Raw genomic sequence first — 27324 nt, 5'->3', positions numbered from 1 at the left:
TTTTCAAACCCATCCTGGTATCTCTAAAGTCTGCATCCCCGACATAGTGGTTAATAAACAGATAAAGAGCACCTGCCACCACAGCCTGAAGTCTTCCTATTGTGTTCCTGCCTTCAGCCCTTCACTAGCCACTCTTTAAGGCAGGTGGATGATAGTCATTTCATCTCCTGCCTGTTTGAGTGTAAACCACATAATGGCAGTTCTTTCTAACCCACCACTTATTTCGGGACCTTGTACTTTCTAGACCATGTGCTTGCTAAAAGGAAAAGAATTCCTGTATGTTGTTGGATTTTGTATTCTCTTTAACACTAACACTATTGAGCTGCCATTCTTGCTCACTGATTGTAGTGCAGCTGCCCTGCATACCACAGCAGCCAACATTCATCACGTTCCTTCTTTGTTGTAGACGGTATGTTAACAACACTTTGTGTACATTGTCTCTTCCATCTTAAGACTGAGGAAAGTGCTTTTTCCTGTTTGTTTTTGGTTTTTTTTTAACCTCATGATAATAAAGAAATAGAAGCTGGTAGGGACACGTGGCTCTGTTAAGGCCACACACTGGAAAGTCACTGACCCACAACTCATCTCTGTGGCTGTGTTTTATCTTAGTGGTCTCTGCCTCTTCTTTTGGTCAGAACATAGCTCTTTCCTGGGGCTGAAATGGCTAAGCATCACATCAGCCTGCTGTTCTGCACCACTACTGCAGAACTATCACTACACCTTTGCTTGAGCCTGCAGAAGACACCAGAATAAGCATCTCTGCTTCCATGGTTGCAAGCACTCTCTCTCCTCCCACATGCAGGTTTTAAAACATACGCCCTGTCAAGATGATTGGCCACTTATTGAATTAGGCCCTTATCGGATTATTTTGTAGGATGCTCAGTGCTTTAATTTTGGTGGGGGAGGAGAGAGAGAGAATCCAGCCTTTGTAATCCCTTGCCACTATGTGTAAGTCTACCTATGGGCTATCAGTGCCACCCACCAGCTTGCAAAACAGAATACATAAATTGGAAACTACAAAGAGACCGGGCCATTGTCTCAGGCTGGCTTCCCTAGAATCTTGATCTGGAACTCTTACTATTGTCTGGCACAAAGGATGCATAAGGGTGTTATGTAGCCGGCGAAGTTCAAGAGAGAGAGGCAGTTGCCAGGAACCTTCAGCGCTAACACAGGAGTACTTCAGAATTCCTTGCCCTTGCCAGCCCCCTTTAGACCATGACTAACATTATAGCCCTCATCTCCTAGTGATTGGAATATAAACTTGTGGTTCATTTTATCAGCATCTAGGAATTAAAAAAGGCATTAAACTGCCTTACAGCATGTGTTTATTGCTTATTGTAGCTAGTAGTTTAATGAACTCCCTTGGATGCCTCTGGAGAAGTGTCCAGTATATAACTGCTTAAGGGCGGCTCTTGTTGTCTTCATCACTCTTTTCCAGTGCAAGCAGCTTATAAGAAGTGCACGCCCGCCTCCCTGTTGTCCTTGAACTAGTCTGGAGCAGATGCAATCCGTCCTGTTCAAAGATGACTGTTTCATCTACGAGCACACAAGAAACAAGTTAGGGGGAGTAAGCTACCACATTGCCCTGCTCTAGACCACTCAGCTCTCCACAGCTGGGAGAGGGACATCTCCACAGCACTAGGCAGATCCACCCATGTCTGATGGGTCTGTCTGTATGAACACAACAGAGAATACCGTTCTTCAGTGGCACTGGTGTGCTTCTGAGGGACGGAAATGCAGCTCTAGACAACCATATTCCTTTCAGTCCGTGTGATCCCTTTGAGAATCGAACGAAAGGTGTGTCCTCCTGAAAACAGAGTGAACATACAGAAATACTTGTGCTCAGTTCCAGAGTGTTCATAGACGTCCCACACAGGCTCCTTCTCGGTGTCCATGGATACTGCGGATACTTGGTCTCCAAGTTCAGAGCCCTTGAAAGCTTTGAGGTGATATGTAGCTATCATTACTGATAATTTGATCCAAATTCAAATCTCTCACCATCATTGATGCATTCATTCATGAATACTAAAATAGGACGGTGTTAGACTGTCATCTCTGTAGAGGCAAGGGTTCCTTTCATCCACCTTCCTCCATGTTTAAAAGAATGGCAAACCCAAAGCAGGTGCCTGGTAAATGTTTGTGTGCATCGATGAGAAAATCATTTTCTGCAGCACCCCTCTAGATCTTCCTAGAGAAGAAATGTAAGACTTTGAGGGGCATGCCATGGTACAATTGACTGGTGATGGGAATGCCACTCCTTCATGCTGTGCCACCGTTACTCAGGGATCAGGCTGTTACTAACGAAATGTTTGACGCTGAATTTCCATCTCCATCTTGATAAAGCATAAGGTACAGGAACTGTGCAGACAGCCTGGTAAACCCAAGGTTAGTCACTGAGATCACAAATGCTTTTCTATAACCCTTTGCGTCTCAGTGCAGGAGAAGTCATGCAGTATAGTCATTCTAGAGAGGGAACACAACTCTGTGTCAAGGCTGTTATTTCGAGCATTTGAGAGCTTTGCCTGAGCTTTGAGAGCAGGCATTCATCGTCTGTAAAATGACATGAGCGTCAGCCAGAGCGGCACCCAGCTTTTACTCTGGTCCCTGCTTTCTTTCCCCTAACTCCAAAGCAACCCCTCCCTTATGGCCTGTGCAGAAAGAGGTGATATGGAACCTCATACATGTCAGCCTTCTAGTGACATCTGCCACTCCACTACTCACTACTTTGTGGGGGGTTAGGTGGAAGTGAAACAGTGTCTCTATTGTAGTCCTGACTGTCCTAGAACTTGCTATGTGGATCTGGCTGGTGACTGGCCTGAACTTCACAGAGAACCGCCTACCTCCGCCTCCTGAGTACCGGGATTAAAGGTGTGTACCTCCCTTTAGCTTTCCTTTTTAATGGTAGAAAACTCCATCTCGCCTCACCATCACTTTGGGAAACATGAACGGTGGATACATGGACTTTTGAAAACTTTCTTTGTCAGATTACAAACCCACTTCCAAGGCCTGCCTAGGTGCAAGGGGCTTAACTACTGTAACTGTCTGTAACCATTAACCTTTTCAATTCATCCCGGAAAACAGCTCTCGGTTTGCCTGCCCTCACCACAATCCTCATACAGCATGGCTTGGGTAGGGCTCCCAGAAGGTTCCTTTTGTCTCTAGAGCAAGGGTAGATTCTTCCCAAGGTATTGTTTGTCTCTGGCTATCTTCCATCACCCTGCCCTTCACCAAGTCAAACATCTGTATCTCAGAATCTCAGACATTTCTTCTTGCTTCTCTGCTGTTCTCGGTGTTTTGTCCTCTTCTTAGGCAGCCCATATGCCTTATTTGCATTGTCTTAGTATATTGCCATGTTTTGGAGATCTCAAATACTATTTTATCTTGAGTTTTAGATGGTCAAATCCTATGTGGCTTGAGGGTGGGACAGAAGCCACATTTCTCTTTGTGCCTTGCCGTTCTCACTGTGGCCTTGCTTCTCATAGATAATATGGCAATTCTTTGTTGAATTATATTTGAGGTTTAAAGTTCTTTTGGGCATGCAGGACTCTGTGCAACTTCAGCCAGAGAGATCTAGTTAGGTCTGTCCCCAGGCAGCCCTTCTGCATGCTGTAAGACTATGTATCTAAGTGGCTTCGGTTGTTTTCTGGGAATCCATCAGGGCAGTTCCAGGTATTTTAATTATAGTACTGGCATCTGTGCTACCTTTAGCAAATAGCAGTAACAGGCAGTAACACTTGGGCAGCCAGGCACCGGAAATTGGCTGCCTCCTCTGTTTCTCCTACTCTCTCTCCAATCCATCACTTGTATTTATTCCTGCAGTAATTTAAACACCTGTCTAGATGGAATGCATGCAATGTGTCCTTACCCCACACATTCAGATATTTGCTCACCTGCCTTATTCGGAAGGCTGACTCTAAAATAAATAGTGTTTGGTACTAAAAGGAGAAATTCACTGAGGTCACCGTGGCAGTGGACGTGAGACAGGGAATGGTATAGAACATCTGGATTAGTTGCTGCAAGAGTGGGAGCCGAGGAGAAGGGAAGGAGCAAGGGAGAAACATCTGCCAAGCAGGCCCTGAGGCTCAGATGGAGGTAGGATTTGGCGGCCAGATTCCCTCAGGCAATTGCTCACTTAGCTAACCAGCCAGAAAAAGGCAGGGATGGAGGCATCATAGGTAATGAGTGACCTGGTGGGTTTTAGGTTTAAATACTGCTATTTAATAACAGAAGAATAGCAAGTAGTCTTGGACTTTTCTGAAGTTTGTTCTGAAATGTTTTGTAAGCATTTGGATCCTCAGTGTACTTTTAAAGTTTGAGCACCTAAACACCACGAAACTGAACCCTGAGTGTCCCTCCTGGAATTATTTCCCCTTCTTCCTTGCCCACCTTGTTTTCTGTCTCACTTCTTCCAAGGTGTTCTTCCACAAGTCTGTGGAAGGCCCCCTTAGCTCTGTGGAGGAGAGGAAGCAGTGTGTGTTTCCTCTCCTGTTCTTGCCTTTTGTTCTCTACCATCTCTAAAAGGTGATTTTCAAACTTAGATGGCAAGTCAACCCTCTGTGGATTCTGTTAAATGCAGAGTTGGTTTCCAGGGGCTGGACTGTTGTACATTGCAGCAGGCATCCAGGAGTTCAGGGGAGCGCTGCTGCTCCACAGACTAACGCTGTAGGAAGTGAGGCAGGGGTGCAAATGCTGACACATGGTTGAAGTCACAAGATTGGGAAGTTTTGCCTTAGGAAGTCTAGGAATTGAATTTAAGGGCCACACTGAGTGGTTATTTTATCTCTCAACCTCAGTTTCAGTTTCTCTGTGTGTCTTTAAGAATAAATTAGTTCACACATAGTGTGCTGAGCACAGTACCTCCAAGGAGCTGTTGCATAAATTCAGTGATTGTTAGGTTCCTATGGTTCCATTGTCATTGCTCATAGTTAGTGGGAACTGAAAAGTGATGACATTGTATCTACGGCAGGACATCCCAGACATGCACACACAGACGCACATGGCTCCTGTTAGACTGCTGTGCTAACGTTGTATATAAAGATGCATAAAGATAAAAGTACTGGAGAGATGGCTCAGTGGTTAAAAGCACTGATGGCTATTGCAGAAGGCCTGAGTTCGGTTCCCAGCGTCTACATGGTAGCTCAGAACTATTTGTAACTCCAGTTCCAGGCAAGCCAATACCTTCTTCTGACTTCCATGGCCACATAACACACATGCATACATGCAGGCAAAACATTCCAACGCATAAAATAAAATAGGACTTTAAAAACATGTGAGTGTTCATCATGAATTGAGCACATTCTCTTTTTATAATTTATTTTTAATTTTTTTAAATGAGTATGAGTATTTTGCCTTCCCATATGTCTGTGGACCATATGTGTGCAGAGCCCAAAGAGGCCAGAAGAGGGCTTTAGATTCCCTGGGACTGGATTTAACAGAATTTTGGGAGACACCATGTGGATGCTGGGAATCCAGCCCCAGTTGTCTGGAAGAACAGCCAGTGCTCTTAATTGCTGGGCCATCTCTCTAACATGGACATGTTCTTTGAGTCACAGTTTCTTTCATTAAAATTGGTTTTTAAATTGCCCTGTCTGTCCTCTAGACCCATTTGTGGCCAATGTCATGATTCTCAGCTAGACAGATTTGGTAGCATCTATTCTAGTAACATTTAGTAGCGTGCATTAGCCCAGGGAAGCCAGCTAGCCCAATGACTGTGACCTCTCCTTTAACAAAAAAAGACAAGGGTTGCTACATTTTTGTATACGATAAGCTAAGACTGTCCTTTGAAAAACTTCTTTAGCAATAAAATGTTTATCATGGCTACGTCTCTTGTATACACAGTGCCGTTTCTCACTCTCTCATCTGGTCAGAGCTGGAGAAGGGTGGGTGGGTGGAGCAGTAGATGCAGTGTGCTAGCACCCGGTCGTTATCTCCTCAGTGCTGAGACCTCATCGGCCTGTGGACTCACCCAGTGCTAGATCTGCCTTTCCTAGCCAAAGTGAGGTAGTACTGGGGCCAAAAAAGGATGCTTGTATCCATAGTAGTCCAGGGATTTCTTCTCCCCATTATAGAAAAGACCAAGAGACTAGAAGAGGACCGAGATAGTTTGTGTGTCGTAATTTATCCACTATACATATTTGTCTATAGAGATAGTCAAGACATGCTTGCCAGTAAATTAGCCACTAGCTAATTGCAACATAGAATTAAAGTTTAAAATCTAGTTTCTCAGCCACATTTCAAATATATAATAGTCCTATGTGCCTAGTGGCTCTGCCCCAGTGAACAGTGCAGGTTATCAGTTCATCAGCATTCTGATGATATTATGGGGGGGGCCATTCTGCTAGATAATGTTCTGTAGAGCAAAGCTAGAAAACAAGAATGACCTGAAAATTTTCCCTTTTTCTTGCTTATAACTGTATCACATCATTCTATTACAGTGTGGTTAAGATGCAAATTATGTGGGTATACCTAAGAATGGTTTAAAAAAAGAAAGATCAGTTCATTGACTGGCAATGTAAGTCAATGCAAAACAGATGTCAGAGGCAAGGGGTGGAGTAGGGGCTGTGGTGCACATGTTAGGAGACTTCTAGACAAGACAAGGCTGAGGATATATTGAAAGTAAGGACAGGGCTGTTATTTGGTGAAGATGGGGTTTGTCTGGGAAAAGGTACAGAACAGTCCTCAGACTGGTGAGTACTCTCATCTCTGCTCTGACCTTTGCTGACTCTAAAGAAATCAACAGTGCTCCGCTTTTTTGTATAAAGAAGTCACAGTGGCTGCCACTTCTTGGTTCTTCCAGAAAATACGGAATGGCTATTGACTGAATCAAGAGCCAGCAGCTGCTCAGAGTGGCTTGCATGCTCCTGCCACCTTTTACTCTACTTGGGACAAAATAAAACTGATAGAACTTGGTTTTTTACTTACTTCTTTAATGTCCTCTGAGGAAGAGTAAACGTGGGAAATAAAGTTTAAAAGAAAGATGGAAGAGCTGCTGTTGTTTTCTAAGTTCTGGTGTTTGAAAGTGTCTTCTAATAGTTAAGAATAAGCAGGATTGGGGCTGGTGAGATGGCTCAGCGGTTAAGAACACTGACTACTCTTCTAGAGGTCATGAGTTCAAATCCCAGCAACCACATGGTGGCTCACAACCATCTACAATGAGATCTGATACCCTCATATGGGTGTCTGAAGACAGCTACAGTGTACTTACATATAATAAATAAATAAATCTTTAAAAAAAAAAAAGAATAAGCAGGATTGTTTTCCTATAGCCAGGTTAGAAAATGGGTTTTGAAACTACAACTGTTGCACGGCTTTGGGTAAAGCATCGTAGTAGACTCTCTGAGCCTGAGTTTTCTTCACTGTGAAATAGTGTCTTCCTCTGTGAGTCATGGGTAAAGAGTAAGTGAGCTGTCACATCCCAAGTGCCTGGCGCCACTCAGATGCTAAGTGTGCTGTCTAGGGTGAGCATGCACATGCAGTTGGAGCCTAGCACTTCTCACCTTGGCCTTGACTCCGCTTAGATAGATGGTGTTTGTGTCCCCATTTAGCTCTTTAAGACGTTTGTCTCTGTTGGTAACATAGGCATAAGAGCCTTACCCAGGGTTGGAGGAGGCAATGGGAGGATGGCAGTCCAGGGCACACAGAGTACTCAGTAGGCAGGTGTTTGCTGTGATGGTAGAAACACCGGCGTTTGAATCAGGGACTGCTGCACCAACAAATTGATTATCAAACCTGTTAAACCCATCCTCTCTTCCCCTTTGCACACTCTATTCTCCAGATTCTGCCCTTTGTGCTAAACATGGCAAACTGGGGACTTTTTAATCTATTGTTTAGCTACTATAAACTGTTCAGCCCCTTTGTTATGATTTGGTACAACTTTTTTTAATGTGTATGTCTGTGGCTATGTAGCTGCAGAGACCAACAGAGGGCATTGGAGTCCCTGGAGCTAGAGTTACAGGTATTTTCTACCATCAGACCATGGGTGTTAAGCTCCTCTAGAGGAGCAGCAAGCACTCTTAACCACTGAATCCGTTTTTCAGTACAAGTCTTACGTATCACAGTGACTTTTCTCACATTGTGGTATTTCTACAGCCTACAAGATCATGTTAACATAGTCTAAAATGCCTGATGCCTAACAGAGCAGACATGAGCGGAGTCTCTGTGAGTTAGGAATATACCCTCCAGTCCTGCTGGAGTCAGTGTCTCACTGTCTCAGAATCGGGCCCTTGCCACCTGTAGGCTATAGGAAGAAGTAGGAAGGTGTACTTCAAAGAGACTGGTGTCTAGAGAAGAGGTACACCCATGATTTTCAGCATTCTCTTCTGTGTGCATTAGTCCACACCTTCCCTCTGTCCCTGGTGCGTGTGGACGGCAGAACAGGAGTAAAAAATCATGGTTGGTTCCTGAGGCCTCTTCTAAAGCCTGACCCACCCTGGAGAACAGAACCACAGTGCCCCATGCACCAGCCTCATAGTCATCAGAGACTGCTCCAAACCTATGGAAAACAGCTTTCTGTCCAAGAAAAGTATTTTGAGTCGTTGGTGAGAAGATACTGGCTTGGGCTGTTTTCACTTAGAACTCTATCACTAGGGAGGAATCGCTACACTGTTGCTAGAAAGGACTTTTTTTTATGATATCAGATCATTTTAAGATTTAGAATTCTTTCCTATGTAAATATTAAGGTTATTATTACCTTTGGGTGTTTGGTAGGAGAGAGTTTCCCTTCAGTTTGCTTCTCTTGCCTGATGACCTCAGATATTGTTCTGGCAGTTTGCACACAGAAGCCCTGCGCTGAGCACTGGGTCTTCTGTGCCCTCGCTGTGCCCTGTTCTGAAGGGCTTCCCGTCTCTTCCTTTCCTCTCATCGGCTGTCATTCCCGGGGGCTTACGCTGAACACCTTCCCACTGCAGTGATCCTGACACCTTCGAAAACATGTCTGACTCCTTAAATAATAGAGAAATACGGAGACTACTCAGAAGCACGAGAAAACAGTGACATCACAGTGCTGAAGTAGATGCTATGCGTTCTGGATTTTTCTTTCCAGCTTTTGAGAAGTTTATCCACATGTCTATTTTATGTTTAAGATTTACATTGTGATTTTTTTATTAGAGTTTTTTCCCCCCCTTGAGTTAGCATCATGTTCCTAGTTCAAGTGTTTCTGGGAAAAAAAGTTAATGAATAAACAATATTCTCTTACGTGGGTAGAGCAAAATGGAACCATCTTGTTAGCCATTTATACCTTCTCCTATTTCACTGTTAAACACAATGCTTGCCTTTAAGTACGAGTTTCCCTTAGTGTGTGGTATGAGCTGGACCTCGGGGCTCCAGTGCTTGGTCCCTAATTCTGCTTCCTTGCTCACCCTGAGGCCTCACCGCAATCCTCACCCTGTCCTGCTGTGCAGACTGCAGCCCAGTACCATTGTTGCACTGACTACCAGGCTCGGAGTTTGCATGAGAGTGTGGAAGGGACTCATGCCTACAAAGCATGGTTCTTCCTTGAGTCTAACAAATACTAACTGCTGTTGTAATGTCACTGTCATTGCCACCTGCTGCAGTCTTTGAATTGGTCTAGAAGTACACATCAGAGTGGGTGTATGGTGTTGTAGGTAGTGTACCTGAGTAACTTTGCTAAATCGATTTCAGGAAATATTCTCTCACCTTGCAGTCACAGCAGTAGTCTGAGCACCTGTAATCTACCCCTGTTGGGACACGTTTTATTATATAGCAATGTAACGGGTTTGTCTTACAATCCCTTTGTAATTTTACTTTTTCTTTTTTTTTTGGGGGGGGGGGGTTCAAGACAGGGCTTCTCTGTGTAGCCCTGTCTGTCCTGGAACTCACTCTGTAGACCAGGCTGGCCTCGAACTCAGAAATCCGCCTGCCTCTGCCTCCCAAGTGCTGGGATTAAAGGCATGTGTCACCACTGCCTGGTGTAATTTTACATTTTTACATTTAATTAGTTGTTACATTTTTAAAGAACTGATCCTCACAGATGAAAACAAGTAGTTTTAAATGTTGAGTTGGCTGCTCACACTCCGTCCTCGTTTAAATTATTTGTGAATGTTAATGTCCATGTTAATGGGTTGTCCAGGTTTTCCTAAGTGATTGGGTGCTTTGTATAATTTTGATTGCTTTTATCTACAACTAGAGCTTGTTGAGCATTTAGAGCCTCCAGATGAGGAAGGGAAGGCTGTCTGGTTTGAACAGTGCCTGGCTCAGCCCAGTGCCATCCTGAGAGTAGGGGCAGAACGAGCGCTTGCCCCATCTGACTCTCAGACACTGCCCATTCCCCACCTCTGCTTTCCGCGCACAGAAGCCGGTCTGTGCTCTGTGCCTTTGTCTCAGCCGCTGTTCTCAGCCCCAGACGAGTCAGCATCTCTCAGACTGTGATTGCTCCCATATGTTTCTCATGATACTTTTATAAAACTCTGTGAAATCAAGTTCTTTCCGTCCCCTCATTTCTAGGTAACAAACCTGAATTTGGCCAGCAGTGTCATAAACAGAAGCAGTGCGTCAACCCCCCCTACCCTTCGGCCTGTCATCAGTCCTAGTGGCCCGACGTGGTCTATACAGTCAGACCTCCACACTCCTGAGAACCACTCCAGCCCCCCTGGAAGCAGGTGAGTGAGTGAAGGGCCTGGGGCTAGCATTTGGGGCACACAGGACTGACCTGCCTGCACTGTGTCCTGAGTGTGATGGTGCCACAGAGAGCTGAGTGGAGTCTAGCAAGCAGCTGACTTTTTTTTACCTGTCCACAACCTCTAGCGCTGAGCCAAAAGGCCTAGTTTCATTTGTAAGGTTGTTTTCATGAGAAGGAAATTCCTGATAGTTACAAGAATCGCTGTGTCTCTCCTTACTTGTGGTAGATGTCTGAGTTTTACCTTCATGCCTGCCTCTGGTTCTCTCTTTATACCCATACTGCACTGTGCTTTTGGTACTTTGGACTCTGCTTTGGAAAGGCACTTGTTTCTTATGTTTTCAAGAGCCAGTTTACATAATTAAGTGCCTACGGCTTCCTCTAATACATTGATTTGAGGAGTGGGAAGGTATTTCCTTTATGTACTTGAAAAAAGTGGTAGGGAATAAAATCCAAATGATTCTGAACATAAAGCGAGCTCTGAGTTGAGAAAATAATGGTCTCTTTCTATATTTTAACAGTCCCTGTATGGGAGAAAATTTAAAAAGAAAAAGAAACTTTTTTTTTTCCCCTCTTCCGGAGGCAGTGCTTAGAGAGACACTCAGAGTGGTCCAGCGTTTGACATAGGCTTTCCTACAGTACAGTCTCTAACAAGCTAAGCTGTCTCAAAACCCTGGCAACAGGATTATTTACCTTTATAGCAAGAAAGTCAGAAAAGCACCTAAATCAGCTTGTGGTCTGCCCAGGCAGACTGTGAGGGGTTTATGCTGTGAGACCCAAAGTCCTTCTGAGATTGTCTGAGACAAAGCAGCATGTCAGCAGGGCCTGTGGTGCCTCCCTGTGTACCCAGTGTGGCCCTGACAGACTCAAGCGAGTTTTTCTTATTGAGGAGGAGAAAGTCATTGTGAAAGTGTTGAAGGCACAAGCACCGAGTCACAAAGCAAAATAAATATACAGCCTTTATAAGTAATAAAAATTAAGGCTTGGTCTATAAGAGAGAGAGAGAGAGAGAGAGAGAGAGAGAGAGAGAGAGAGAGAGAGAGAGCAAAATAGGTTCCCAAATAGAAAATACCTGGTTCTGTGGCAGTGTCCTAAAAGGCAGTAAAGGGATCTTGGTACTAAAGCCTCGACCTGACACAAAATGCTTAGGAACTGTGCTTGCCTCACAAGCCCAAGCATCTAATCGCAATCCATAGGCCCACTGTGGGAGGGAAGCCATTCCTGAATGTTGTCCCCTGAGCTCAGCATGGGTGCCATGGCATATGCACACACAGTCACAATAATAGTTGAGATGGTTTTGTTACTTTGTTTTGTGTTTCCTCTCATTTTATTAACTTTTTTCATATTCATCCCCAGCCCCCACCCCTAATTCCTCCCTACCTCCCTACCCATCCAACTTCAAGTTAGTTGTCTTGGTTTTGACTGGCCTGGAACTCAGAGAGATCCACCTGCCTCTGCCTCCTGGGTGCTGGGAATGAAGGCATGTGCCACCACACCTATCTAAAAAAATGTTTAACAGTATTGGGACAATGACAAATTGTAATACAGATGATCCATTTCTTAGCAGTGTTTGAAGTGCTGTTGTCTGTACGAGTGTAGAGTCAGCCATGGCAGTCCCTTAGTCACTGAGCAAGGTTATCAGGGTGAGCAAGGCCTTCTGACCACAGGCATCCTCTTCCCTTGAAATGAAGCTGTCAGGTGTCTATCCCAGTGTGTGAGCCCAGCTCCCTGCACCCCCATGCCAGTGGTCCCAGCTGCCATCTCTTCTGTGCTACTTGCTGGAAGCTTAAGTAGGAAGATGAAAGACCTGGGGAGGGATGAGCTACATAACTGTTGAAGTTGCTGTTGGTGTCAGAATTAGTGTTTAAGGAGCTAATTTTGGAACCAGAAACCATGCCCCGGAAGTGACATAAACCTAAGCACATTACATCATGCCCTGGAATGGTGTCTCTTATTCCCATAGTCATTGCGGTTGGGATCAGAAGAACCAACTCTGAAGATAAGGCTGCAGCAACTTTAAGACTGGGCGCTCTCCACAAGGTCCTCCCCCCAGGAAAAGTGTTGTCTGATGTACAGTCTACAGAGTAACCACATTCCTGAAACAGAAGTCATTCAAAGGAGGCTGTTTATACTTAATAGCTTTGTTCACCTTGCAAATGTTTGCAAGTATTCTGTCTTCACACCACAGCAGAGCCAGCAATCCTGTGGAACACATTTGTGCCACAGTCTCTGCTAGTCTATGTGGATGACAGCAGCAGGTACTTTCTTACTATAAACAAGATGTTAGAGTACACTTTTGAGGCAAAGTTTGTAGCAATTCACATATTTGGTAGAGGTGGCTTTAATAAAAGTTCCGGCTGGCTGAAGACGGTTCTCTTGGTAGCACCTGTTAGAAATAAGAGGAAAGATGATAGGATATGTCCAGAGCCAAGGCCTAATTTCCTCTGATGTTCTCCCAGCCAGACTCTGAGCCCTGCTGTGACCTGGCCTATTGTATTTGCCTCAGTGCCTCTGTAACCAGAATGCACCCCCATGGAGTTCGCTGAGCTTTCCCTCCTGACTTAATTGTCTACAAGAGCTCTGCTTGCTTCTATTTAGCATAAAGCCTATCGCCAGGCTTCAGTGCAGGCTAAGGAGCCTGGGGGCATCTTCTGTGGCTCCCAGGTAGCCTCTGGTTGCTAGGACAGCTCAGGACTCAACCTGAGTATTCCAGTACCTCATAGAACTCTGGGAGCAACCACACAAGTGCAGTGCTAAGTGAATTCTGAGCTGCCAGTTTGGGCTGTGCTGTGGTCCCAGCCAGAGGCATTCTGCTCAGTCCTGAGTCCTGATTTCTGTTTTCACATGGTAAGTCCCTGTGAAGAGGGTATTGTTGGATATTGACTTACTCTTTTGTTCCTCCTTTGTAGTAAGGAGTGGCTAGGCTTAATGAAGATGGGAGTTGTAGCTTAGAGATGTGAGTTTTATCACTGCTTTTGACACTAAGAGACCCTAAGCTATTTATTTAATCTTTTTATAGGGTAAGCACACTTACATATAAACTGGTCTGTTTTGAGAGCTTTTGGATTGCCTTTGATCTGCTTGGAAGTGGAGGCTAAGTAAATAAAAGGTACTTTCACTAGTTTCTGTGATGGCAGCAGTAGATTCCAGGCTGAGAGTCTGCTAATTCAGTAAACTAGGCTGCCCAACAAAGCTAAGATGTAAAGAGACTCCGGTGCTGGCTGTACTTTGGTCAGCATGCCGGAGAGCTCGGAGACTTGGTAGCCACAGGAATGAGTAAGCGGTGACTCACGAGGACTCCCAGATAGTGTTACTCCTCATTCCCTCCTGTTGCTATTGTTCTCCATTTTATGGATCGCACAAGTTTTCACCAGACAACCTTATTCTTGCTGTTAGAAACTGCTCCAGATGTAGCCTCAGGGCTGTCGTCTCCCATTGGGTCAGTGTGAGCTCAGTCCAGTGCCTCAAATCCCCTGGTTCCTTTGGTCTGTCTGGAGTCCCTGCTCAGGCTTTGTTGTGGGAGAGTAAGGCAAAGAGCCACAGCTTGCCCAGACAGTCTGAGACCTGGCCACGCAGCTTGCAGTTCCCTAGACACTCTGGAGTTGGACTTGGCCCGCCATTCCTCTGTTGTTACTTTTCAGAGGTTATAAGTGAGATTAATTGCAGGCCATTCTCCAGAAGAAAGACTGGTTAGGGCCAAATACAGTCACATGTGTATAAGCCTGAGGCATGCCTCAAGCAAGGCCAGTGTGGAATTACCCAGCAGTACTCCAGGATGCAGGTACCACGTGTTTATGGCCTTTGCCTCAGGCCTTGTCTCTGGTCTCTAGATGTTAGAACCTGGCTGTTTTGGATTCTCCCCAGCTAGTGAGCGAGGTTGGGTTTTCCATTCTCTGTTTTCTGGGCACTGAGGGAACCATTTGAGGCTGAGAGCAGGTGTGCAAGTCTCTCTCCTCTCTACTGCCAGCCTTCCACGGAGCTGGACCACAAACATCACCAGGAAGACTTTCTAGGTGAGGGGCACCTGGTGGGCTCAGGGTGTTTTTCTCTTTGTAAGTCCTTGTGTGAGACCTGGAAGGGTTACTATGAAGTCTTGGCTGCTGCTTGGAGTGATTTGGGAAGGACAAGGCCTCAGACAGCTTGGCAGGAACCTGAGACCCTGTTTTTTCCAGACCAGCCCTTCCTTGTGGGTCGAGCTGTCAGGGAATCCCATGAATGTCTGGCTTCTGCCCCTTTGTGTGTTTTCCCAGCATTTGTCATTGAATTATTTTTATCCATCTCTGGCTTTTTCCACACACACGTACACACACATCCTGGGGATTTGTCTGTTCCTCGATGTTAAGGTTAGGAGAGTTGACAGAATACAAGCAGAGTTTATTCCTCCTTGTGATGGGACAAGATATTGTGGGCATGGGACGCTTGGCCCAGCCATTCCTAACTCCCACGTAAGTGCTTCCATCTCCAAACTTGGCATTCTACCAAAGGATGGGAATCCTGGCAATTCAGGACAGTCTTTGTCACTCCTCTCTTCTGACCTCTTCTTCAGTAAACCAATCAGAGAGCGCCTGGTATCCTGCTGTGTATAATGTTTAGAATAAGTTTTTCAATGATTCTGATTCCAGTTTAGCTAGTATTTTTCTCCATTTGTTTAACTTCTCCCAGCTAGTGCTGTGGAGTCAGGTCTCTGACTTAACATCTTTTCGTTCTCAGTCCTTGGTCAGCAGCATTTGGTGCGTTCATTCTTTGTCACGGTATTTCCTGCACATTTCCTAAGTCAGGCATTGTGCTATCTGCCAGGGAGGAGAGTCAAGTAACACAGAGTAGCCAATGAGCTCCAGACTGTGTGGTCCATGTACTCAGTAGAGGGTTTGCAGGTAAGTAGAGATTAAAAGATACGTAATCCATGGTGTTTGATCACCAAGAAGTTAACGTCTGGTATGAGAAGGTTGTATACACATGAAACAATCAGAGAGCCATGCCAGATGGCACATAGCAAATAACTGTGTTTTATGGCACAGGCAATTAATTGGAAAGAGAATGAAGAATGGGTCAGACTTCAGTCCTCTCACACATTATTGCTACAGAATGGCAGAACCTTTAGCTAGAGCACTGAGATGAGCCTATCAAAAAGAGACAAACATATGCACTCTCTAAAGCACCCAGGGCCATAGAGATAGAATTCACGTGGTTGCCAAGGCTGGGCAAGAGAGGAGGAAGCGTCAGTCAATGTTTAGTAGATAGAGAATTTCAGCCTTGCAAAATGAGAATATCTAGGATCTATTGTAGAATAATGTGAATGTGCTTAATATACCTGATGGTACATGAAAATGGGAAATACAAAATTGTGTGTTTTTTAGAACACTTTATATAAAAAAAAAAACAGCATGAAAAATCTGTGCAAAGATTTAAAAGAGAGGTCTGTGTCCACAGAAGCTTTTCAATAACCAAAGCTGCCAAGTTAATAGGAAATGGGCCTGAAATCCCTGCAGTCAAGGTATATGGCAACAGAAGGGAGAGAATCTAAGGCTATGACAGACCTTGATTTTCTCAAGTGAGTCTGTGGCCTTGGACAAGTTAGAGTTAGCTACACCTTCTACTTCCCCCAACCTCTGTGTGTGTGTGTGCGTGTGTGTATGTGTGTGTGTTTGTGTATGTATGTGTGTGTGTGTTTGTGTGTGTATGTGTGTGTGTGTTTGTGTGTGTATGTGTGTGTGTGTTTGTGTGTGTATGTGTGTATGTGTGTGTGTATGTGTATGTGTGCTTGTGTGTATGTATGTGTGTATGTGTGCTTGTGTGTGTGTGTATGTGTGTGGTTGTGTGTGGTTGTGTGTATATGTGTGTGTGTATGTGTGTGTTTGTGTGTGTGTGTTAGTTAATAGAGATTAAGCCTACAGCCTTATGCATTGCTAGACAAGCACTCTCCCACTGAGTATATCCCTAGCCCTTCCTGTCTTTTTAAAATGTGCATAATAATAGATATCTTGTTAGTTGTTAAAGATTAAATGCAATTGCATGTGAAAGTAGCCAGCATAGTAGACTGCCTGGTTTAGGTATAAGATCTTGATAACTCTGAGTTGGGGGGCTGGGTAGGGATGATTCGGGCAGACTGACTCCAGGAGACTGACTTAAAATGGGACTGCCCAAGATCAGATGCCGCTGTAGCACGCGGCCCTGTGCTGGTCTAGATAGCATAGCCACTGCCCCGTGGAGCACCTGAGCTAGATTACGCAGAGGCAGTCTTTCAGAGGATGGGCAGTTGGGGGGGGGGGGGCGCTAAGAAGAAACTGCCCTTACTGAAACTCTGTTGAAGGGCAGAGACTGCACTGCGCCCTTCCTCTCTGCTATCTTCTGCATGTTGACGTTTCCACTGCAGCTCAGTGTTCCAGCCAGTAAACACTCATATTTTCCATCTATCCTGGGGGTCGAGCTTTGGGACAGCCGTTCTCTGGAGGAGTTTGGAGCTTATAATTTTGTACTTCATCCTGTTATATAAACAACAATCTTCAGCCAAAGAGCACAATCACAGTAACCACTTGGGGGTGGGGTGGGGGGAAGGCTAACAAAACAGCTCTTTTATGTAGGAGCTCTACAGAAGTGATTTTTCACTACTTATTTCTCTTTTCTTCTTTCTCGTAAAACAAACTTTACCTGACCTTCATCCCCTGAGAACTCCACGCTGACCTCCCCTGAGCCTGAGGCTTTCCCAGCTTAGGACTAGCAAAATTCTGCATATTTCCCTGAAGCTGTCCCTTTCTGTACCCACTCAGCCTCAACAATATAACCTCCTCAGAGATAGGTGGGTATCCAGGCAGCTCCAACATGTCATGGGGTCAGTTCCTTACTCACCATGAGAGCAGCTGAAGGGATGTTGGTAAACACAAGAAAAATGTCCCTCACAACTGGCTGGGCATTATGCCAGAACAAAGGATGCTTATGAACTTGGGGCCTGGTCTCTGAAGAAGAAGAAGAAGAAGGAAGAAGGAGGAGGAGGAAGAAGAGGAAGAGGAAGAAGAGGAGGAGGAAGAGGAGGAGGAGGAGGAGGAGGAGGAGGAGGAAGAGGAGAAGAAAGAAGCTCCTTCTCATCTACAAGTCAGAAATAAAGTACACACTGCTGTGTGTTGCCGCTGTGAGCTTTTCCAGTTTGCACCCAGAGTCGGGGAAGTAAAGTGCTCTCAGTCTCACAGGGTGAGCACACAGACACACACTCCTATCTCACGTAACTTCACTTTGTAAAGTTTGAGTCATAAATAGCAGATTCCTGTACCTGAGAAGAACTGAGAAACTCCAAGTCATCCCTCAGTATCACTAAACGAGAACTTACAGGACCCTGCAGATAACAAACTCTCAGGTGCTGTAGTCCCTTACACGACATGATGTACTGTCTACATATAACTCACACATACCTGCCCACATGCTTTGTCTTCATATTACTTGTAATACCTGATATTATGTATTCAGATAGCCATTATAACATTATAGAGAATTATTTGTCATTATGGAAAAATTTGTGTTTGGTACAGACTTTTCTCTTTTTGACCTGAAGTTGACTGAACCTCACAGGTAGAGAAGGCTGAAGCAGCATTCAGGTCGCTGTATTTCTAATCTGGCCTAATTCCTCTCTTTGGTTGCTGTCACTATCTCCTCTGTTATCTTTGCATCTCTTCAAGTGAGAGAGCAGAAGGGGAACTCCATCGGGGAGGGAAAGCTGTCTTTGCCTCTCACTTCTATAGAGAAACACTGGTGATCCACCTGAAGGCCTTACTCAGCACTGACTCAACACACTTGGAAGGAAGACCAGGCAGCTTTCCTGACTCTTAACCGAGCATGCTCCTGAGCAAGCTCAGCTGAGGTGGCAGCACTTTAAACAACAAGTAAGAGATCAGTTGAAGAAGCTTGAAGGAAAAACTCCTTGCACCTGTGTTTAATGACCATAGAGTTCTAACACCTGAACCCATGCAGGCCCTCCTCCTTGGGGCTGCAGTGAGGAGCAGTTTGGAGTGCTGTTTTGGGAGCTCTCAGTTCCCTCACCTCAAGACGGAAGCAGGAAACGGTTAGATCAGAATTTCCTGACCCACACCCTTTTGCACCCCCTGCAGAGTCAGAAGCCATCACTGTGAGATATCCTACAGTACCTGGGCAGGGAAAGCACCATTTTCTGTCATTGTACTAAGGCTTATGGCCATATTAATTATGAAGTGAATGCTCTCATATTGATTATGAACCATTAAATTAAAAGCTATTTACTTAAGTATGGAGTCTGTGTTCTTCAGGAGATATAAGCAAAGCTTGTGGTGGATGAGAGGCAGTATGGGAGGACTTCGGGTTTAAAAATTCACTACCCAGCATGCATGGTAAGTCACAGCAGAATGGTCCTAATGTGACCATCTGTATGCTTCAGGGTTAGCAAAGACTTGATTTGCAACTTTGATGAATCACCAGGTTAAGATGGTATTAATTAGGCTTCAGGACAGTGATCAACATGACATTTGGCCTGGTTCTTAGATTTTGCTGTCACCCTGTGACGAGAGAGAAATATGGGTATGTCTCAGTGTTGTGACTGTGATGTGGAAGAGTTTAGGTGAGAATTAAGGCTCTCTGACATGATAGGGTAAGATCCTTGAAGGAGGTGACCAATGCGTAATGACTAGGGGTTTTGAACTATCTTGTGGCTGAGTGGCACCAAAGAAAGTGGGCCGAAGCTCAGCTGTGCTGCTAGTGCCCACCCTTCCTTCCAGGCTGTGGGAGGAAGCCTAGTGCTTGAGTTTAAAGTACGTGCTCCAGCGAGAGACCGAGCACATGGAAATCCTTGGGGAGAGAGGGAAGGAGAGACTGGTGATGAGTAGTGTTCCATCAGGGAAAGTGGTGTCATCTGATGGTTGGTACACTAATGTGCCTTCCCCTGTTAGTGCTGTTATCTCCTAAACACCAGAGCTGGTTCAGGCCCTGAAGGATGTGTCTTTAGGGAGGAAACTTAGTTACATCGTGAATGCAAGTACTGTAATAGGTGCCTTATGGGTAAATAGTGTTAATTCCAAAGTGATAAAAGTTCAAAGGACAAGAATGTTGATGGTGGTTGAATAAACTGACCAAAGCATCGTGGAAAGCTGGAAGCTGATTTTAGAAAGGTAGATGGGAGTTGAGAAACCAAGGGGTTTCCTTGGGACCCAACTGTGTGGGGTGTATGAATCATCAGACAGATAAGATTCACGATTCTGTTGTTTCAGCTAGCGTTGACAGATTGGTCGGGTGGCCTAGGGAATACTATATGTCTTTTTGGCTTTTGAGGGTTTTCAGTTTTTTTCCATGTAAAATCCAAAGCAGGTGATTAAGAGGGAGCACTTTGCAGCAGGGCGCTTCACAGAACAGATGAGGTACCAGTGGGTAGAAAGCAAGAATCTCCATCCAGTCCCAGACTGTGAACAGTGTACAGGTCTGTGAAGAAAATTGGAGGCAAGGAAAGACCTGCAATGAGCCAGGTTGTTTCTGAGAGACCAAGGATGGGAACTAGTTTGGATAAATACAGTGTTTCTGCTTGAAATAATGTGTTAGTCACAAAACACCTTGGACCCTGAGGAGTAGGAACTGAAATCAAGCTGATTCAAGTAGAGATCTTTTTATTTCACACAACTAAGATGCCAAAAAGTTGAGAGTTTCAGAACTATAGATAATCGCTTATTCTGCTTTCTTCCACATTCGTAGCTAAATGAGAAATTCAGACGAAAAGTGAGAGCAAAGAACTGGCTTTCCCAGTGATGGGGATAACGTGGCCGTGCTGGGCTCTAGCATACACAGCCCACCTCTCCACGCTGGTTTCCTAATCTGTTTTATTTATTCTAAATATTTTTCTTTGTTTACTAATACCTTGTTAATTAGTATAATCAAAACACATTTTCAGGAAAAACTGACCTAACATGCCACAGTCTGAAAAACAAACAAAAAGCCTGATTTGGCCAAATCTCCAAGGTGACCAACTGCCCCTGTGGACCCAGCCTGCCTTCTTAGTATCTCATTCCTTTCCGAACTTAGTCCCAGCACTGCACAGGAACAAAAACCAGCTGGTGAGGGTTGGGCACTCAGCTGTAATCCCAACACTCAGGGGCAGTGGATCTCTGTGAGTCTTCGAGGCCATCTTGATCCACAAAGCAGGTTCCAGGCCAGCCAAGGTTACACAGTGATACCCTGTCTCAACAAACACACTAATAAAATAATAAAGTAAAATAAAAAGAGGCCCAGTATTCGGACTGGAGAGAAGGCTAAGTAGATGAAGTGCACACTGGTCTTGCAGAGAGCCTGCTCCTCTCTCAGTGTGCCAGGCAGCTCACAACTACCTGTTATTCCAGCTCGAAGGATGAGCTGCCTCTGCTCCCGGCCTCTTCAGTTACCTAAAGTCACCTGCACACACCAACACTCACTCAGATACACACATACACCTAATTAAAAATAGATGTTTTCTTGTTTAGTTTTGTTTGTTTGTTTGTTTTGACTGGGTCTCATTGTGTAAATCAGGTTGGCCTGGAACTCACAGAAATCCACTCACCTCTGCCACTCAAGTGCTGGGATCAAAGGTGCACACTACCATGCCTGGTGACAAAATAATTGTTTTCTTTTTATTTAAAACAAAATACCATATGAAATCTTCAAAATGTATTTGAAAGTATTGATGAGAAAAGGTTGCTTTAGTTAATTTTTAAGTGCATTTTATTTATTGTGTGTGTCTGCATACACGTGCTGGCATGCAGGTTATAGTTGTAAGCATTAGTTCTTTCCTAATTAGTCCCACCATCTGTTCCAGGCATTGAACTCAGATCCACAGGCTAGGCAGCGAGCGGAGTGCCCTTATGAGGTGAGCCGTCTCCTCTGCCCTCTTACTGAAGTTAGTAACTGCTAGTAGTAGATTAAAATTATTCTCATCAAGTAAAATTTAAAAGTATGCAGAGTACAGCATATCAAGTGATTCCACCCAGCCACTTCACAGTGCAAACTTATTCTATAAGTTTTATCAGGTGAAAGAATCATTAAGTATGGTTATTTTAAAGCAAGAATTAAGCCTACTGAGCTATCTCTCCAGCTCATCCTGCAAGATCCTTTTTTTTTTTAATTACAAAAGGAAATTTATTTCAAAAGCATAAAGGAACATTTACATTTAAACAAAGGGATAAACAGGTGTCCTTGCAGAAGAAAAAGATTCATGGCATGAAGATTTTCTTTCAGATTTCTGAAGCAAAAAGAACACTAACTTATGAAGTAGTTATGAACTAGGCAAGGGAAAGGAAGCAGGATGAGGAGGGAATGTATGGAGCAAGCTCCGCGGTAGAAGTGAGATCAAGTCACTTCCGCTGAGTTTACAAATACCCTCAGGCAGGAGAGGAAAGGTTACTGTGTTCAAACTCATACTGCTATAGCCCAATGCACTTTTGTACTTGAAATGGCTTTAGGCCATGGCTGATCTGTCTTTGAGGTCCATAACTAGGTGGCCACAGTATTCAACTGGCAATCCCATCTTCCTGTCTGTTCAGATTCCAGGGAGCCTCTGTTCACCTCAGTCTTGTGGAAAGTTCAGAGTTTATTGCCAGCACTCCATAGTCAAGCTGACCAACTTCTTGTGCTCACTTGTATCATTCTAGACTTTCAGAAATATTTTCACCATAAATACGTGCAGTGGTTCTCACAAAGGAGATCGTTTTTGTTTTTCCCAGTGTAGAAGTAATGGTAATGAAGACACCTGTGAAGGAATCAAAACCTCAAAAAAAAAAAAAACCCACTAGAAATGTCATCTGAATATCTGATTTGAATAGCAAACTTAGAGAAAGAAGATTAACTGTGAAACAAAAATGTATGAAACATTCAAATGAAGAACAGAGTCTGGGCTACTAAAAAATGAAAAAATGTCCAACAAACCTCCCACCTGTTGTCTTAATCTAAAGACTATTGGCTAACTTATACAATAATCTGATTAATAACCTGAGAAGTTAAATTTCAAAAGTGGCAAAAGCAAGCTGAGTGAGCAACTCTTATGGTTCTGTATCATCAAGTCACTTTCCTGGGTAGCCCTGGTTACTAAGTCTCCAAATCCTAAATTATACTATCACATCCTGTGGGAACCTGTATGTACACCAGATCTGACTGTCTTTCACCAACAAGGGTCTTTAAATTTGTCTCTGAAAAAAAACAGCCTTTGTTTTTAGTTTTAAACAATAATAATCATGTAAGTTCAACTGACTAAAATTCCTCCCTACTGGAGTAAAAACCTAAATACCAAGTCAGTAATGAATTCAGCCTCAAAAGGGATAAGCACTATGTCAGACAACCCATTCTGAGAATTTAAAGTATTGATTTGTTGTACACTCAAGTTCCATAGCATCCATGTATACACACACAACATATGCTTATGTCTGTACGTATATTATGCACATGTACTCCTAGTCAAATAAGAAGGCCCTGTGTTAAAGCTCTATCCCAAAATTGGAGAAAAGTAAAGGGAGCAATGCAAAGCAACTTCTTTCTAAAAGGTTGACGTCACTTGTACATCGTGAGAAGTTGCTGTTTAGTTTCTGTGACTATGGCAGGAATGCTACAACACTGCCTAGCAGCTCCATTAGAAAACAATGAAAGCAAAAGGTTAAAACTGATCATTACTTTTCTCCATGTATTGGGCAAAAAACTGTAACAGAATGGGGTGGGGGGAAATAAGTAACGTTTCAAAGTGATGATCTTTACCAGATCACAAGCTAGACTGAATTTTCCATTAGAGTCAGTTCTCAATAGCAAGTTATCAAGATGTGTAAAAGCAGGATTCACAAGACGAAGTCTGGATAATGAGAATATTGTGAAAACATGTCAAGGCTGCAGACAAAGCATCCAAAAATATTGTCGTGGTTTTACCTTGGACACAACCATGGTCTTTTACAAAAGTAGATGACACATACAAAGGTAGAAAGAACATTATGTTTTCAGCTGCAGGCAGCAGTCCTTTTAAAGGGCTATCTCCAGCAATCCAATTAGATTTAAGTATATTAATTTGATGTCGCAATCAGTAGAGTCTTCCTCGACTACGATTTCCTCGTGTTCCCCAGCCTCGGCCACCTCTACTTCCTCTCTGCTCATAATTAAAGTTGCCCACATTGCTGCTGTGTTTTCCACTAGGAGGATTATAAATCTGTCTGGCATCCCTTGTTGGTCCTCCTGGAGATTTCTTAGGTGGTGAACCTGAACTTGTATCTTCACTGGTTCTCTTTTGTCCAATCTCAACTTTCTGTACAGGTTTCCATGACAGTGTTACTGTGCTCTTATAAGAAGGAGGAATGTGGAAGAGATCCTTGATTAAAACATTGATATTGTTTGGTTTTTTCTTTCTTTTCTTTCTTTCTTTTTTTTTTTTTTTTGGTTTTTGAGACAGGGTTTCTCTGTGTAGCCCTGGCTGTCCTGGAACTCACTTTGTAGATCAGGCTGGCCTCGAACTCATAAATCTGCCTGCCTCTGCCTCCCAAGTGCTAGGATTACAGCCGTGCGCCACCACCGCCCGGCTTGTTTGTTATTTTCAATGCAACAACTTTTATCTTGCTCTCCTCGGTTTTTAAGGCCTCGCCTGTTTTACCCTGGAGAGCCAAGTCTGATATAAACCTGAAGGCCTCGTGCAAAATACTGCAACCTAATTTTGAAATCCTTGAGCTTTTCTGCATTCGGTTTGGCTGTTAAGAAGTCTGGAAGTTTTCGGCCCAACTAGTGAAAACTGTACAATAAGCACTCCACATAACTGAACTGCAGCTTGTGGGCTCTTCATTCCCAGCGTTCTCTCCGTTTTCTGCTTCTTCTGGAGAGAGAGGCATATACTCCAATAACTTATCAAACAATTTTCTTAAATTTGTTTCTAGTTTCTCCATGTCACCACAAAATGAACTCATCTCTGCCAACCATTTTAATACCTCCAACTGTATATCAAGACCTTCCACTTGGGTAGTTAGGGTACTAAGATTAGGGAGAACCTGCTCACAGAAATAGGTCACAAATCTTGTAGAATGGGCGTTTTTAGAGAACAGAGGCACAGCCTGCCTTGTGCACTGCAGTAGCCTGTCCACACACACAGTCAGGGTGTGAGGGGCTGAAGGTCTGCTCCAGGTCGGCCTGTTCCGCCGCCAGCTCTACCAGCTGCTGCCTTCCACTCACTGTCCGTACGCTTTTTAACCCAGACGGTATCTTCATGAACCAAACAAACTCTTCACCAGTCACATCTTCTCGGACCTTTTTGATTCAGTGAGGATGATCGCCTCGACTTCCTTGGTTAACACTTCATCTGGGAGTGTCTTGAGTTTTGTGGACAGGAATTCAATTGCTCGTTCTCTAACAATGTCTTCTCCTTCAAGAATCTGGCTAAACAAGCCACCTGATGTTCCTTTTGCATCCATCTTGAATATACTTAACAGAGCATTGTTTACCAAATTAAATTCTGCAGTCATCTGTCTGCAGAAGCTGGGTCAGTATATCTGTTACTCTTGGAAGGTTTTCTCCTGTGGCAAACTGAGGCAGCTCTTTAATTGTTTGGCGTTGTATTGACCCATCTTCATCCTCACAGAGGTCTAACTGTGGATTGATAGCAGAATCAGCCAGCTCTGGAAAATGCTTAAAGAATTTTGGTATAAACTGAGCCGCTAATCGCTTTTCCTTGGTGCTGCCTTTCACACCATCCAGTATCACTTGATAGGCATCTTTATGCTGGCCCACTTGCTCCGTGGCATCGGTGAGGAGGATGCCGTAGTTGCGGTACAGCTCCAAGTTCCGGGCCCGCTCCCGTAGCCCAACACCTCGTCAGCCTCCATAAAACTTATCTAAGCCATTGACCGCAATACTACCATCCTGCAAGATTTTTTTTTGGTTTTTCAAGACGGGGTTTCTCTGTATAGCCCGGGTTGTCCTGGAACTCACTCTGTAGACCAGGCTGGCCTCGAACTCAGAAATCCGCCTGCCTCTGCCTCCCAAGTGCTAGGATTAAAGGTATGCGCCACCACTGCCTGGCATCCTGCAAGATTCTTAAAAGCCATTTCTAGCAGATACTTGAGTGGCCTGCCATCTGTGTTCACCCTTCATTCCCAATGTCTTTCACGCCTCTTGGCAAGAAGCTGTAGCATCTGCTGACTGTGTGCCTCTGGTTATAGGTGCTCCTCTCCTTGGCCCTTTGCTACGTAATTTTCTGGTCTCCCCTATGTGAGTGACTGATGTGGAGGGAATTCGTATTGTCAGGTCACCACACCTCTGCCATTTAAAAAAAAAAAAAGACTTTATTTTTATTTGTGTATAAGGTATGTATATTCGAATGACTACATACATACATATGATTACCAGCTGAGGGACTTGGATCTCTTAGAACTCAAGTTATAGGCTCTTACAAGCTGCCTAATGTGGATGCTGAGATCTAAACATGGGTCTTCTGAAAGAGCCATATGTGTCCTTGACCACTGAGCCATCTCTCCAGCCCCCAGCTATGCCCCTAACCCACAGCGTTGTGATCTCTCTCTTGTGTAATGGTAGTCTGTGCACTCACCTCGATGCCCACATTATAGTGAAAGATTTGGAAGGATGGAGGCCAACCAATGCCTTGTATCTTGTCTCTGAGTAGAGCCCCCCACCTAAGTGTTCAGTGAAACTCAGAGGGTCCCTAAAGGAGTCCAGCATTGTGCAGTATGGCAGTCACAGCTATACTTGGGTACTTAAATCTAAGTTCAAGGTCACTCTCTACTAAATAGCTAGATCAAGACTCACCTGGGCTATATAAAACCTTATTTCGAAAAAAAAATTAGTAATAAAAAATTTATTTCTTAGTCTCATTAGCCTTAAGTCAAAGCTCAAAAGACCCATGTAGCTTGTGGTTTCCATTTTGGGCAGGACAGACCCAGAGATTAATAAAAGACTCAAACTAGTCAGAAAACTAAAAAGAAATGAAATTCTAAGAAAGGCATAGTCTTGATTATCCCCTCAGGATCTGCTGCAGACTTGAGCCTCTCTTGTTTAGATTTAGCCATTTACCGCAGATGCTGTTCTTGAACTAATTTGTGGTTCTGGGAGGGGCGAATTCTAAAGCCTTGGAAATCTCTAAAGGCAGAGCTTCTGTGTTACTAGTGCCTGACCAGTCTGGAGCTGACCACCTGACAGGAAGCATTTTCAAAGCATTAGCACTTTGTTTTCTGAGCAGCCCGAGGCTGGATGCTGGGGGAGGTCTTGCTTCCCTTTCACCCCTCTGCCTCACTCCATTCCCCACCTGCCCTGCTGGCAGTTCTGACTCGGCTTCTAAAGCTGCAGCCCTGGGGAAGGAAGGCAAACATGCGGAAGTGGTTCTGTGCACTGGCTCCCAGGGAAGCTGTGGCCAGTAGGGGAATGGGTGGGGTCCTGCCTGATGGCTTTCCAAAGAAGTCAAAGCTTTGAAGTTTTGTTTCAACAGCTGCCAGGTATGCTGTCTCAGCACTTTTCGGGCTCTATATGGTCCCAGTTGCATATTTCTTTATGATATGTGCATAGTATACACAAAGGAGCTTAGACGTATTTTGGGAGGATTAAATATGAAATTGTCGTCTTCTGGGCTAAACACACCCACTTGGCTTTACCAGTTAACTACTCTTGTGCTGAGAAATAGCCCCTTGAGTGCCTCATCCTCCCTTGTGGCTTTTCTGTTCTTCCCACCTGCTGCAGGAGAAGTGGACTCT

General features: G+C 44.3%; 1 protein-coding gene and 1 pseudogene across 8 annotated transcripts in view; one reads left to right on the top strand and one right to left on the bottom strand.

The window, feature by feature from the left end:
- Positions 1-27324, top strand: part of Ttll5 (tubulin tyrosine ligase like 5) — a 233987-nt gene that overhangs the window by 124027 nt on the left and 82636 nt on the right. For all 8 annotated transcript variants that reach the window (XM_028771843.1, XM_028771841.1, XM_028771849.1 and 5 more), the window contains one exon: positions 10462-10616. In XM_028771843.1, coding sequence (XP_028627676.1) covers positions 10462-10616 — 155 coding nt within the window. The remainder of the gene's footprint in view (positions 1-10461; positions 10617-27324) is intronic.
- The window catches only part of LOC114624759, a 12146-nt pseudogene continuing 8485 nt past the window's right edge, over positions 23664-27324 (bottom strand).

The sequence above is a fragment of the Grammomys surdaster genome, unplaced genomic scaffold (genome assembly GCF_004785775.1).
Source record: "Grammomys surdaster isolate TR1022 unplaced genomic scaffold, NIH_TR_1.0 210, whole genome shotgun sequence".
NCBI lineage: Eukaryota > Metazoa > Chordata > Mammalia > Rodentia > Muridae > Grammomys > Grammomys surdaster.
Note: the sequence above shows the minus strand (reverse complement) of the source record. Positions and strands in the feature narration are given on the sequence as shown.